We start from the raw sequence: 15,766 nt of genomic DNA on the forward strand, positions 1-15,766 counted from the left end.
TGGTCTCATAGGGCAGGGGAAGAGTGGCGGTGGTCTCACGGGGTTGGGGGAATGGGAGGGAGGTCGTGCCAGACATGGAGAATGGGACAGTCACCCACTTGCTAGGGTGCAGGTGGAGCTATGCTGGCCTGAGATTCCTGGCCTGCAGTTAGTGCAGGAGGAACCTGTGGCTAGGACCATGGCTAGGATGTCTGCTTGAGGGTATGAGGACTGGTTGGCTACCCGAGAGTGTGGGGATCAGCCAATTCCCCTTCTTGCCCCTCTGTGTCCTCCCACCAGAGGTCTATTAGAGACTGTTCCCCCCAGAAAACCCAATGTATCCTTAATGTCTTGCTTTTCCTTCCCCGGGAGGTGCAGTGCAGTTAGGCAGATGCCATCTTGACCAGAAGCCTCCCCAATGGATTTTTAAATGTTAAAAGTGATCCTCCAAAAATTTGCTTGGTTTCCTTTCTATAGATTTTGGTATAGTTGTCTTATTTTCTCTCTCAGAGATGATCAAAGACATGCAATATCTTTGAGTATTAGGATATACAGAATGCACCATTACTGCTGTTCATATATCAAATGTTCCTACTTCTGCTCAATGTCTTAGGTAGGAGAGGCCAGATGATTATTTTCAACAATCTTGTTGGTATTTTCATGAGTTTGTGGAAGTAATGGCTACTTTATGGTAAGGGTCAATCATACTGTGTATAACTTCTTTTATGAGCATTTTTCATTTTTAAAATGGCATATAGAAAGTGCCATTTTAAAATGGTATATGATGCTCTGTTACATGTGTAATGTTCATATCAGGATTAGCATATCCATCCTCTTAAGCATTTATCATTTCTTTATGGCTAAAACATCCAAAATTCTTTTTTCTAAAATACATGAATTTTATAGATATGTTTCATAACCTATAGTCATCATACTGCATGTTACAATGCCAGAAGAGTTTCCTTCTATCTAATTATAGCTTACTACCATTGAATCAACCTTTCCCCATCCCTCCCTTACCTCTACTTTCCTCATCTCTGCTGACCACCATTCTGCTCTCAGCTTTTGTGAGATCAGCCTTTTTAGATTCCACATATGGATAATATTATGTTGTCTTGCACTTTTTATGCACGCTATTTTGCTTAATAGAATGACCAAAGGTTGTCTCAAACAATAGGATTTGTGGGCTGGAGAGATGGCTTAGTGGTTAAATGCTTGCCTGTGAAGCCTAAGGACCACAGTTTGAGGCTTGATTCCCCAGGACCCACGTTAGCCAGATGCACACATCTGGAGTTTGTTTGCAGTGGTTGGAGGCCCTGGTGTGCCCATTCTCTCTCTCTCTCTCAAATAAATAAATAAAAATAAACAAAAAATTTAAAAACAACAGGATTTGAACTGTGTATAAGGCTGAATGCTATTTCATTGTGAATATGTAATCAGTTTTAGCCATTGTCAGCTGATGGACACTTTGTTGTCTGCATTTCTTAGCTGTTTTGAATTATTTTACAATAAGCATGGATGTGACCTGTCTTCACTGTACTGATTTCATTTTCTTTGATGTTGACTCACTGTATCCATCCATGCTTCTATTGCAGTCTTGAGGAGGCTCATTCTATTTTCTACCTATAGTGTAGCAAGGGTTCCCTTTTATCCATGTTCTTGCCAGCACTTGTGAATGTTTGATCTTTTTGCAAACAGATATTCTAACTGAAGTGAGGTAATATTTAACTGTAGTTTTAATTTGCATTTCTCTGATAGTGCTGATGAACAGTTTTCTCATACACTTGCTGGCCATTTGTTTATTTTCCTTTGAGAAATGTCTATCTAGATCAATTTCCATTATTAGCCCTTGCCAGATAGCTTGTAATTAATTATTCTGACTGTTTCCATCTCTTTATTCTAATGACTGTTTCTCTTGTGCAGAAGCTATCTGGCTTGATGTCATCCCACTGCTTGTTTTATCTTCAATATCCTGTGTTTGGGACCCTTATACAATTTCTTGTCCATACCAACTTTCCCATAGTTTCAGGTCTTTGATCCCTTAGGAGTGTTATTTTTAGATATAGTGAGATTGTGGTCTGTTTGGTCCCACTGATTATAGCTATGCATTTTCCCTAGATCATTTATTAAAAAGACTATCTTCTTTACAACTCAAATTCTAGTTACTTTATTGAAGATTAGTTTGATATGGGGGGGGTACTTCTCAGCTCATTTCTTTTTCATTGATCTATGGTTTATATTTTTTGCCAAAACCATGCTGTTTTAATTACTGTAGTTTTATAGTAGAGTTGAAAATCAGGTAGTGTAAAGCTTCCTATTATATTATTTTTACTCCATCTTATTTCTCTTCTTTGTGGTAGCTTGCATGTTTTGGCTTTTTTTTTTTTTCGGTCTATTAAGAATTTGATTGGTATTTTTCTTTTTCTCTTTTTTTTTTTTCAAGGTAGGGTCTCACTCTGGTCCAGGCTGACCTGGAATTAACTATGTAGTCTCAGGGTGGCCTCTAACTTTCAGTGATCCTTCTACCTCTGCCTCACAAGTGCTGGGATTAAAGACGTGCACCACCACACCCAGCTTGATTGGTATTTTGATAGAGATTTCATTGTATCTCTAGTTCACTTTAGTATGAGTATTTTAGTATATTTATTCTTCTGATTCATGAATAGGGACTGTGTTTGCACTTTTTCATTAATGTTTTATGGTTTTAATTATATTAATCTTACATCTTTTGGTTAAATTTATTTTTAGAGTTTTTGTAGCTATTGTAAACAAGATTGTTTGATTTTCTTTTTCAGATAATTCATAACTAGTATATAACAGCACTATCACTTTTAATAATTTGATTTTGTACTGTACAATTTTGCAGAATTCATTTATTATATATAATAAACCTTGAAGAGCCACCAAAAACCATTAGAAATAATAAATGACCTGGGGATGAGGGCTTACTTACAAAACAGCACTTCAGTGGGGATCATTGTTCCTTGATCTTTTACCCTGTACATACTTTATCTCCCCCTGAGACCACAGACCCCATGCATGATTGTATACAGCTGGCATGCCTGAGGTCTCGGGTGGGGGTCTGGTGATCCTCCCCATGCCGTCTCTCCTGAGTTGTCCCAGCTGCTTTTGATAAAAGCTAGTTGTTTACTGCTTTAAATGTGGAGTAATTTTGCCATACAATGAATTAGCATTAGTTCTTTAACTCTGATAGAATTCAGCACTGGAGCCATCTGGTTCTGTCCTTGTCTTAGAAGAAAGACTTTTTAATAACTCACTCACTCACTCACTCACTCACTCACTCACTCACTCACTCACAGTACTTGTAACTAATTTGTTGAAGTTTTTGTTTTCTCATGATTCTATGTGCCCAGAAATGTGGTCATTTCTTCTAGGTTACTAAATATGTTGGGGTATAGATGTTCACAATAACTTCTAGTGTTTTGTCATCATTTTTGTGGTATCAGCTGCAATGTTTCCTCTCTGGTTTTATTTGAAAGTCTAGATAAAGGTCTGCATTGACAAAATCTTTTCAAAGGACCATATCTTCATTTCACTGATCTTCTGTATTCTGGCTTTCAGTCTATATTTGATTTCTTTTCTCCCTGATCTTAACTATTTCTTCCCTTGTGCTGATTTTGCTTTACTTATTTGGTTTATTCTTGTAGTTATTCATACCTATAATGATGTGCCATTTATTTAAGACTTTCTCTTTTTAAAAAAACTTATTAAGAACTTCCAAACACATACATATACATGTAGACAATATATCAGATTATAGTCCCCTCCCATCACCCCCTTATCCCAAATCCCCCCTCCACTGAATCCCTTCTTGCTAATCAGTTTCTCCTGTTTTCATGTCATCATTTTTTCCCCTCCTATTATGCAAGTCTTGTGTAGGTAGCATTAGCCACTAAGAGATCATGAATATCAAGGTCACTTTGTGTCTGGAAAACAGTATTGTAAGCATTCCTCCTCTTCCTTTGGTTCTTACGTTCTCTCTGCCACTTCTGCAATAGACCCTGAGCCTTAGAAAGTGTGATAGAGATGTGTTAGTTTTGAACACTCCACTGTCACTTGTCAGCACTATGGTGAGTTTTGAGTTTCCCCAGTGGTCTCTGTCATTTGAAAAGAGAAGCTTGTCTTACAAAAAGTGAGAACAGCATTAGTATATGGTCATAAACAAAAGTATTTAGAGGACAGTTTGGTGGCAATATATATATATATATATATATATATATATATATATATATATATATATATATATATTTATTTAGACAAACAGCAGTAGTAGTTTTCCCCATAGGGCTTATGACCTCTCAAGCCATAGGCTTTTGATTAGGTTTTCGGTACCAGACATTAATGCCTTCCTGTGGAGTGGGCCTCAAGTACAATCAGATAGTGGTTGGTTTGCCCCATAACAGACATGTGCCATTGTACCAGTTGGCACATTTGGCATGGCTGGCAAGCCATAGAGCTTACAGGGTCCACTGCTGATTAAGACCATTACTGACTTTTCTTCCCCAACAAACTTTTTTGATGTAGGAATTAATAACTATGAACTTTTCTCTTAGTACTGCTCTGTCACATAGGCTTTGGTATTTCCATTTTCTTTCTTTCTTTCTTTTTTTTTTTTTTTTTTGTTTCTGGTTTTCAAGGTAGGGTCTCACTCTAGCCCAGGCTGACATGGAATTCACTATATAGTTTCAGGATGGCCTCAAACTCACGACAATCCTCCTACCTCTGCCTCCTGAGTGCTAGGATTAAAGGTGTACACCACCACGCCCGGCTTCATTTGTTTTTAAAATTATTTATTTATTCAAGAAAGAGAGAAAGAGGCAGATAGAAAGAAAGAGAGAATGGACATGTCAGGGCCTCCAGCCACTGCAAATCAACTCCAGATGCAGGTGCCCCTTTGTGTATTTGGCTTACATGGATCCTGGGGAATCCAACTGAGGTCCTTAGGCTTCTCAGGCAAATGCCATAACCACTAAGCCATTTCCCCATCCCTCATTTGTTTTAAGAAAAAAATAATTGGCTTCCTAAACTTTTTCTTGAGTTACTGATTTTTTTTAAAGAATGAGTCATTTAATTTCCACATATTTATATGGCTTTCAAACTTTGTCTTATTATTGATTTCTAATTTTATTATATTGTGGTTAGATATTTGATGTGATTTAAAGTTTTTTAAAATATATTTTATTGACAACTTCTATACTTACAGACAACAAACCATGATATTTCTTGCTCTTCCCTGACTTTCCCTTTCATAACTCTGCTCTCCATCATACCCCCTCCCTCTCTCCATTAGTCTCTCTTTTGATTAGATGTCATCATCTTTTTCTTCTATTATGAGGGTCTTGTGTATGTATTCCTAGACACTGAGAGGTCATGGATATAAAGGCCAATTTCAGTCTGGACAGTTGCATGTAAGGAGTGGTACCCTTCCTTTGGCTCTTACATTCTTTCCGCCACCTCTTCTACAATGGACCGTGAGCCTTGGAGAGTGTGAAATGTTTCAGTGCTGGACACTCCTCTGTCCCTTCTTCTCAGCACTATCTTACCTTTTGGGTCATCCCAGTGGCTATCACCATCTGAAAAGAGAAGCTTCTCTAACCAGAAGTGAGACTAGCATTAACATATGAACATTAAGTGTAGTGTTTTCAGAGCAATTTGGTGATAATAATATATGAATTTATCCAGATAAGAGCAGACAAGGCTCATAACCTCCCCTGCCACAGGCTTTTGATTAGGTTTTTCAGTACCAGGCATGTATTCCCTCCCACAGAGTGGGCCTTGAGTCTAATTAGAGGGCAGTTGATTTCTCCCAGAGTAGACATGCCACAATTGCACTCATTCTGTCATTTGGCCTGTCTGGCCAAACTTGAGGATTCCAGTGTCCACTGTTTGCACTGCTGATGACTTCTATTCCCCCACAGGGATACATACAATGCTGCTTTTTCCAGCTTTCAGTTGGCTGGGATATAGGGAGAAGGTTTTCTGTTCAGCACAAGCTTTATTTCTCAGTGACTTTGTTGCTCAGGCATGTGAAGTCTTCAGCAATAGGGTCTTACATCTGTTTCTCAAGGAAAACCAAGGGCCTTAGCAATAGCCTGCAATGTTTTGGTGGCAACAGGGACCTCCTTGGCCAACAACTCACTGGAAGGTATACCATCCCTGGCACTGAAAACTTTCTAGTAACAATCTGTAGCTTCTGGATGTGCCATTTTCAAAAAAGTAAGTTTTCTTTTGTTGATGTTGTTATTTATTTTTTTTTTATTGACAGCTTCCATAATTGTAAACAATATCCCATGGTAATTCCCTCCCTCCTCCCACTTTCCCCTTTGAAACTCCACTCTCCATCATATCCCTTCTTCCTCTCAATCAGTCTCTCTTTTGTTTTGATGTCATGATCTTTTCCTCCTATTATGATGGTCTCGTGTAGGTAGTATTAGGTACTGTGAGGTCATGAGTATCCAGGCCATTTTGTGTCTGGAGGGAGCACATTGTAAGGAGTCCTACCCGTCCTTTGGCTCTTACACTCTTTCCTCCACCTCTTCTGCAATAGACCCTGAACCTTGGAAGGTGTGATTTAGATATTTCAGTACTGAACATTCCTCTGTCACTTCTCAGTACCACTGTGCCTTCTGAGTCATCCCAAGGTCACTGCCATCTGAAAAGAGAAGGTTATTTAACCAAAAGTGAGAGTAGCATTAATATTTGGGTATGAACATTAAGAGAAGGGCTTGCTTGGCAGTTTGGTGAGCATAGTATACACATGTAGCCAGACAGCAGCAGGCATTACACCCTTAGGCCTCATGACTACCCCTATTGTAGGTTTTCAGTATCAGGGATGTATTCCCTCCCATGGAGTGGGCTTTCAGTATCAGGGATGTATTCCCTCCCATGGAGCAGGCCTCCAGTCACATTAGAGGGCGGTTGATTTCTCCCATAACAGATGTACCATTATTGCACCAATTGGCTCATTTGGCCTGGCTGACCAAATATAAGGCTTGCAATGTTCACTGTGGAGTATTTTCATGGGTTATTTCTCTCTTTCCCATTGAGCTGCATGCAGCATGGTCTTTTCCAGCTTTCTGTCAGCTGGTATACACGGAGGAGGTTTTCAGCTCAGCTCCAGCAGGACTTCTCAGTGACCTTGCAGCCCAAGTATGTGGAGTCTTTAGCAATAGGTTCTTACCATCTATTCCTGGTGGAAAAACAAGGGCCTCACCAATGACCTGTAATGTTTTGGGGCATCAAGGACCTCCCTGGCCAAAAAACTCACTGAAAGATATCCCATCCCTGGCACTGAAAATTTTCTAGTAATAATCTATGGCTCTTGTGTGTTCCATTTTCCAAAAAAGTAGGTTTCCATATGACTTATTTATATCCTCTTAAATTTTGATTAGCCCTCCCTCCACCTTTCCTTTACTCAATCTCTTCCCCTGATCTCACTAAAGCCTTTTCAACCCCATTAATCTATTCTTCTACTTACATATATATAATACCATTCTCTTAAGCCCCTCCCTCCCTTTCTAGGACTTCTGTGTAAGTAGGAAGAAAACTCAGTAGAAGTGGCCAGTAAGCTAGAAAGGAGATATAAAAGGAATAAGAAAGTAGGTTTTCATATGTCATATTCAGAATATCTTGAATTTTGATCAACCTCCCCACCCTTCTTTTATACAATCTCTTCCCCTGGCCTTGTTTAGGCCTTTCCCCTCCCTGTAATGTTATTCTACTTACATACTTACAATACCATCCCCTAAAGTCCTTCCATCTCTACCTCCCTTATAGCCTTTTTCTAGATTACTGGCCTCTGCTACAGATTTTTGGTTCCAGTTCACAGATAAGTCTATACATTTGTAGCTGGTATCCACATATGAGAGAGAACATGTGATGTTTGGATTTCTAGACCTTGGTTACCTCACTTAGTATGATCCTTTCCAGATCCATCCATTTCCCTATAAATTTTATAATTTCATTTTTCTTTACTGCTGAATAGCACTCCATTGTGTAAATGTACCACATCTTTATTATCCATTCATCAGTGGATGGACATCTAGGCTGGTTCCATTTCCTAGCTATTGTAAACAGAGCAGCAATAAACATGGTTGTGCAAGTATCTCTAAGGTAGTGAGAAGAGACATTAGGATATATGCCTAGGAGTGCTACAGCTGTATCATATGGTAAATCTATTTTTAGCTGTCTCAAGGACCTCCACACTGCTTTCCACAATGGTTGTGCCAGAGTACATTCCTACCAACAGTGTAGAAGAGTTCCTTTTTCACCGCATCCTTGCCAACATTTATTGTCATTTGTTTTCTTGATGGTAGCCATTCTGACAGGAGTGAGATGGAATCCCAATGGATGTGCCATTTTCAAAAAAGTAAGTTTCCTGTGTTCTCTTTCAGGGGTTTGTTTTCTTTTTTAAATATATTTTTTATTTATTTGAGAGGGAGAAAGAAGCAGGGGGAGAGAAAGAGATAGAGAGAGAAAGGGGGGGTAGGGCATACCAGGGCATCCAGCCACTGTAAACAAACAGATGCATGTGCCCCCTTATGCATCTGGCTTACGTGGGTCCTGGAGAGTCAAACTGGGATCCTCTGGCTTTGAAGGCAAATGCCTTAACAGCTAAGCCATCTCTCCAGCCCCCTGCTTTCTTCTTTAATTCCTTTGTTTTCTTCTTTGACTCCTTTCATTTATTCTTTGATTTCTTGGAGTATAGATGCAATCATTTTTTTAAAAATCTTTGTTAGGCATTGCATCTAAAACAGTCTCATTGGTGATCATTTCTGATATATTTATAATTTTTGGTGGAATTGTGTTGTCTTGATTCTTTGTGTTTCTTGTATTATAATGTAGTGACTTTTGCATCCTGAGTTGATTTGATTCTCGGGTTTTCTACTTATCTGCAGTGTTCTTAGATGTGGTGATCCACCTTTATATACGTTCAGGATATGAGTTTAAGGTGCCAGGTGTAGCTCTTGTACCACAGTCCAGCCACAGAAGTGATCCTATGTGTTGAGTTTGCTTGCTAAGCAAATATTCTAGTGGACTGGGTAGAAAATTTTACTAGCAAATTCTAAACTTCAACTGAGCTATATACACATTTAATAAAAACCAGAACAAAATATGCAATTGTGGGGATTAAAACAAACAGATAGTCTTATAAAGCCAAAATCCCCAAGGGTGTGTGTTCGTCTACACCCTTAATCTTTTCAGCTGGGAGGTAGAGATTTCATTTCTGAATTGGGTTCCAGGTCAGCCTGGATCTGAATCAGACCCTGTCCCCAATAATGACAGAAGAAAAAGACAAAGGCTCTATAATCTGAAAGCATCAAAGGCAATGATATTCAACCCCCAAATACAGATTATTTGAAAATGGTAAAGCCAACAAAGAATATGTAACCCATAACCTGCTTTGATATGTAAAGAGAGATTAGCTCTTCCAATGAAGGCCTGTGTACTTTTTTTTTGGTCAGTCAGCCTCATTACCTTTTGGGGTGGCTTCCAATCTCACCAATGCTGAGTGCCTACCTCAATCCCTCCGTGTTGTGCTGTGGAGCTGGAGTTATGGTCAGTTGTGCTGGATGACCTACCACTGGGGCTGAATGCCAGAGGTTTATGGTTCTGATGGTTGGGGGATGGGAGAGTGCAGAAACCTGGACTTACTCAGGCGCTTTCATCTGTAGCCCTTTCAGTAGCTCCTTAGTTGATCTCAGACATCTTTACTTCATAGTTCTTGACTTTGCAAGAAGACTGATGAGATTGGAAAACCCCCTTGTTTGGTCTCTGCTGCTGCTTGGCACGCCTGCGGGGTGGTGCCGTGCAGGTGTACAGATCGCACAGGTCAGTGGCTGCAAGTGCCTCAGTGGGATTCTGGCCATTTTCCTTCTTTCTCATGGATCTTCATCTCTTCTGCTTCTCCACTGTCTAAGAATAACCTATATTCCTTCCCTTTTCAGAAGAAGAGTGCATTTTGCTGCGGCTTTGCTTAAATCCCTCCCTGGGCTGGTTTGGCTTGGCTCCTATGCTGCCATCTTACCCAGATGTCACCAACTTAGAGTTTTGAAAATGGCTGAGATGTCTTTCATGACCTAGCATATGGTCTATCTTGGCAAATATTCCATGATTGCTAAGAACATGTGAACCCTGGATCTGTAAAGTGGAATATTCTGTATTTCTACTAGGTCCATTTGGCCTCGAATGCAGTTCAACTCTGTAGATATCTGCTAGATCCAGTTGGTCTAGGATGTAGCATAACTCTGCTATTTTTTTTTTTTTTTTTGGTCGCACAATGTATCCATTGCTGAAAGTCTCTTCTCTCCTTCTAGGTCTATTGATATTTGTTTTGTTTACTTAGCTACTTTAAAATTGGGTATCATGTGCAAGTGTTATTTCCTCTGGCTGGCTGAATTGACCCTTCTATCTGTATATGTATTTTTTTGACTGCTTTTGAATTTAAAGTATAGTTTCTCTGGGGAGACCTGCTCAGGACCCTTCCTAAGCTTCCCAGGTTGGGAGCATTTTTTATTTACTTCTATTCTCTCTTAAGATAAACCTTTATAACCTAAATAATAATAATAAAAGTAATAATAATAATAACATACAATTTGTCTGATATAGACATGGTCACTCCTAGTCTCTTTTGGAGCTATTTGCACCCATTCTTCATTTTCAGCCCATGCCTGTTCTTAGAAGTGAAGTATATTTCCTGCAAGCAAAATAGAGTAGGGTATTGTGTTTTCCCCCACAAAGTTACTATGTTTTCTTTTGTGTGTGTGTATGTGCATGCATACACATGGGAGCATGTTCATGTGTGTGAGTGCAGACATGTGCATGCCACAGCATGTGAGTGGAGGTCAGAGGACAATCTGAGGTGTCAGTCCTTGCCTTATACCATGTTTGAGGCAAGGTCTCTTATTCACTACTGTGTTTGTTGAGCTAGATAGCCTGTGAGCTTCCAGGAGATTCTCCTATCTTCATCAGGCTTTACCTGGGTTCTGGCTGTCTAAACTCAGGTACTTACATTCGTGAGGCAAGTGCTTTATCCACGGAGCCACTTCCCTAACCCTACTTTGTCATTTCACTGGAGAAATTAAATTCATTTGCATTTATGCTAAGTTTAATAGGTAAAATCTTGCAATTGTTTTCTTGCTTTAATGCAGTTCCTTTCTTCCTCTCTTATCCTTTTCATATGTAGTCAAGTGATTTTTGCAGTAGTATGTTTTAATTCTTTGCTTATTATTTTTGGTTTGTCTATTATAGATTTGTGCTTGAGGTTATCATAAGGTATAATATTTTTATTATAACCAGATGCTCAAAAATGATTGCAACTTAACATTGACTATAAATGTAGAAAAAGAAAAACTAAAATATGAATGAGAGGGGCTGGGGAGGAAAAAAAAATACGAATGAAATTTTATATGCTTGTACTTTATACTTCATATTTTGAATTTTAATGCTCAATTTTACATATTTCATTTTGCTTATCTCTTGACATATTAATGTGTTAATTGCTTTGTTTTTAGTCTCCACACTAAGTGGTTTATGTGTCATGTTGGAACCATTAGAACATTCAGGATTTGCTTAATATTTACACATTATTGATTAGTACCACTTTCAGTTTGAAGAACTTCCTTTAGCACTTCTTGTGAGATAGGTCTGACAGCAATAAATTCAGTTTTCTCTTGTCTGGAAATGTCTCTTCGGCATCAAAGGACAACTTTGCAGGGGAGTCTTCTTGGTTGTCACGTTTTCTCCTTCAGTGCTGTGAAAATCTCACCAGCTTTGCCCTGGCCTGGAAAGCTCTTGCTCAGAGGTCTGCTCTCAGGTGAACCGGGACACCTGTATTTATCATGTTTCTTTTCCTCGCTGCTTCAAGAATCTTCTGTTTAAACTTTGACAGCAATATTATTTTAAACATATTTTCATTTCTTTATTTACTTATTTACTTATTTACAATCAGTGATGGAGAGACAGGTAAGACAGACTATCTAATTGCAGCAGGACCTCTTGTCACTACAAAAGAACTCCAGATGCATGCCCCACTTTGTGCATCTGGCTTTATTCAGGCTTTTCAAGCAAGTGTCTTTAACAACTGTGCTATCTTCCCATCCCTGAGAGCATTATTATAAAATGTTGCTGGTAGATTTAGTGGAATTATTTCTGACTGGCAAACTTTTACCTTCTATGTAAATGTTTGTGAACTTCTTTGAATTTTGGAAGTTTTTTGTTATTATCATCACTTTGAATAGTTTCTCACCCTTTGACATTCTCAAGACTCTCTTGAACCCCAATAATTCCAAATGTTTTCTCTTTTAATGCTGGTCTAAAGTTCTTATCATCATTCTTCATACCACTTTTTTCTTTTTTCTACTCTGTATATTTTCAAATAGCTCCTCAATTCTTTTATTTGATATGTTCTGCTACTGATGCACTATATTGTATTTTTAACTTTGCTTAGGTTTTTAATTTTAATTTTTGGTTCAGTGACATCTTTTTTTTGTTACTTCAATTTCTTTGTGATGTAACTTAGAGTATTGACTCATTTCTCTGTTTCCTTGAAGCGTATTAAGTTTCCTTTAAAACACCTCTTGTGAGTGCTCTGCTTGAGGGTCCATGAATATCAGATGTGGTGTGGCTGGCTTTTGTGCCTGTTTGTTTATTAGGTGAGGTGGTGAGTTTCTGAAAGTTCTTAAGGTTCTTGTTGACATACTACCATGCCATACACACATTGCAGTTGTTTCTTCGACCCTGTAATCTGGCTTTGTCGGTGCCTATCCTTCCTTAAATTCTCAGCTGTCCATGTGCTCAAAGTCTGTGGACACTTGTGTTATTTGCTCCGGGTCTACTACTGGTGTGTTGTCACCATCTCAGCACAAGGGGATACCCAAACCCAGATTAACCCTATGTGTGCACTTGGAATAGTATTGAGAATAAAGCAAGGGAAGCCTATCTCTATGAGCCTCCACCTGGGGCAAGATAGTCCCAGGTACCTCATCCATAGTTCTTGCCTTGTGTTCAGACACACCAGGGGTCTCCCTGCTTCTGGGCCTAACCATGGAAGAACTGATCCCAAGCATTTACACAATAACTTGGCACCAACCTCTCTTTTCTTCCTCCCGGCATTTATTCTCTGTTGTGCAGCCTGGGGTTGTGAGAGAAATGGGGTGGTCGGTCCTATGACCTTCAATGCTACAATACTTGGTCACACCCAGAGCCTGCTGGCTGAGACCAGTATCGCACAGAGGCAGATCCAAGGCCTATCTTTCTGTGGATGCCCCCAAGACCACTGCAACCAGCTAGAGATGAAATGGCTAGAGTAGAAGGACAATTCAGTGGAGCCATAGTTCTGTCTCTGGCCCCATTGTGGGTCCAGAGGCATGAACCTGGGAACAGGGAACATTAGGATCTGCCTAACACTGAATTCCAATACACAATCCTGTACTTTCTGCCTTGTCCCCAGTGGGAACTCTTTTGTTGTGCTCACTAAGGTTGGGGTGATAGACAAGAGAGGCAGTCCCTTGGCCACTCAGGCTGATACTAAGCTGCACGAACATCTGTGTTGCTTCAAGGGCCCATATAGTCTTGGATATTTGTGTGAATCATGGTATGCTTGGCAGCGATGCAGCTGAAACACAAGTGTGTCCTACTGGGGTATATGATCCTACCTGGTGTTAGTTAGAGCAGGACTGCAGGCTAAGTCTGTGCATCACGAGATAGAAGCACTTAGAACCCACTGTGATTTGACTCTGATTCCCAAGGCAAGGTTCTGTGCCCTGCTCACTTTCCCACCCTGCTCCCTAGTAGATAGAATCTTGCTCCTTGTTATGGTGTGGTAGGAGAAGGGCTGGTGAAGGCAATTTCTTGGCCCCTTGGCTAATGAGGGTCCAGAAGCTTAGCTTGTAGCTACTGGCCTAGGGGCAGAGACCATGGGGCTCTGCCTGACACTGGGTTTCACTATAGCAGGTCTGGTACTAAACTTAGGTCTAAAGCTTTAACTTAATTTCCTTTCCACACCACACTGTTTGGAGTTGGGGTAATAGGGCTGCTGATAAGTTTACTTGCCTGCCTTTTATAAGATAGTTCTTATTTCCATACTACAATTAGCACTGTGGTCTCTTACCCAGCTCCTCAGCTCTTGTGAAGGTAGTTTGGCATACAGCTCTGCAAACTGATTGCTCTGCAGGGAGATAATTCCTAGAGTATTGTAATCAGCTGCCCTCTTGTTCCTGTACCCATAACTTCCTCGCATTACATGGCCCCACTTTACACAAGTAGGAATGATCGAAGGAAGAAGAGATCCCTGTCTTCAGAACCCCGCCTTTTCCCATGGCACCACACCAAGGCTCAGGAAGCCACTTTGTCCTCCCGCTCACAGTCTTTGAACAAATACAACCCAGAGCAATTTAAAAGGAATTAAACTCCTTGCTTGTGTTTATCCCACACTTCCAAACACAAATACAACAGCAGGGCCTGAGAGGGCATCAGTCCAATATAAACTTTCAGGGCTACCACAATAGCTTTGGAAATATGCCAATGATTATACTAGCCTTGCACTCAGCTTCTTAATCTCTCCTAGAAAACTTTTTATTAAACAATGAGATGGGGTCAGTGTTATGGACCTCTGTGTATAAGCATCCTGAAAAGTTTTAATATTATTTGTGTGTGTTTGTTCCAGCCGAATGACTTGAACCAGACTGATCGCTTCTCAGTGGCCACATTCACCATCCACCGAATCCTCCCCCCTGACTCAGGAGTTTGGGTATGCAGTGTGAACACCGTGGCTGGGATGGTGGAAAAGCCTTTCAATATTTCTGTGAAAGGTAAGCTTATTTTGCCATAGGAAAAATGTGTGCTCTCTAAGCACTGTGTCTATGTCTTACTAGGAAAATGTATAACTTCTAGACAAAAATGCAAGCTAATATCTAAAATACTTGAGAGCTATTTTCCAGGCTGGTGAATCTTTTTTTTTTTTTCTTTCTTAAAATCAGATGCATGAGAGTGGGGTGTGGTGGTAGAAGTCAATAATCCTGGTACTTGGAAGGTAGAGGTCAAGGCCAGCTGTGGCTACCTGACAAGTTGGAAGCCAGCCTAGACTACATGTGACCCTAGCTCAAAAATGTCACATGCAGGAAAGTTGAATGAATGTTTCAGTATAATCTTTGAAGTCAACAAAGCCCTGGGTTTGATTTTGTTCTGACAACTTACAATATTGCATGTGGCCTTGAGTAAATGAGAAAACTTAATGTTGAGCCATTTTTGTTAGTAAATGAAGCTTATTCTCTCCACCTCTTAGGGTTACTATGAGGCATTCTTAACCATATAAAATACTTAAAATCGTACATGGTATAATGTGCATGGTAGTGACTGTACTTCATAAAAATTTTAGCATCATCTTTGTTGTGACTTTCTCCTCATCATTGTGAATGGTTTGCAGAATCTTTATTTGAGTGGAATACTCACTGAATATAAGGCTATTCTGTACAATGAACATGAATGGTACATATCCAAGTGGGTAAATATTCAACCTGTTATGAATTAGTATTTCAGAACTTGAACTAATCTGTGTATATATGTACAAAAGTTGTGGCTTGAGATGAAGAAACAAATTAGAGGTAAATCCAAGTGCACTTGGCTGGATGTCTGTTTAGATAAGAACACCTACTAGCTGTTTATGTGTTTTTGAGAATAGGCACTGGAAGAAGTGCATCATATACTTCATCTTAACTTCTGTAAGAACTTTGGTCAATGGTTACTTTTATCACCATTTTACTAGTGA

At 39.7% G+C, this 15,766-nt stretch overlaps 1 protein-coding gene across 2 annotated transcripts in view; it reads left to right on the forward strand.

Annotated features, from left to right (window-relative positions):
• The window catches only part of Tek (TEK receptor tyrosine kinase), a 142,904-nt gene that overhangs the window by 84,321 nt on the left and 42,817 nt on the right, over positions 1 to 15,766 (forward strand). For both annotated transcript variants that reach the window (XM_004658392.3, XM_004658393.3), the window contains exon 9: positions 14,666 to 14,810. In XM_004658392.3, the coding sequence (XP_004658449.2) occupies positions 14,666 to 14,810 (145 nt within the window). The remainder of the gene's footprint in view (positions 1 to 14,665; positions 14,811 to 15,766) is intronic.

The sequence above is a fragment of the Jaculus jaculus genome, chromosome 1 (genome assembly GCF_020740685.1).
Source record: "Jaculus jaculus isolate mJacJac1 chromosome 1, mJacJac1.mat.Y.cur, whole genome shotgun sequence".
Lineage (NCBI taxonomy): Eukaryota > Metazoa > Chordata > Mammalia > Rodentia > Dipodidae > Jaculus > Jaculus jaculus.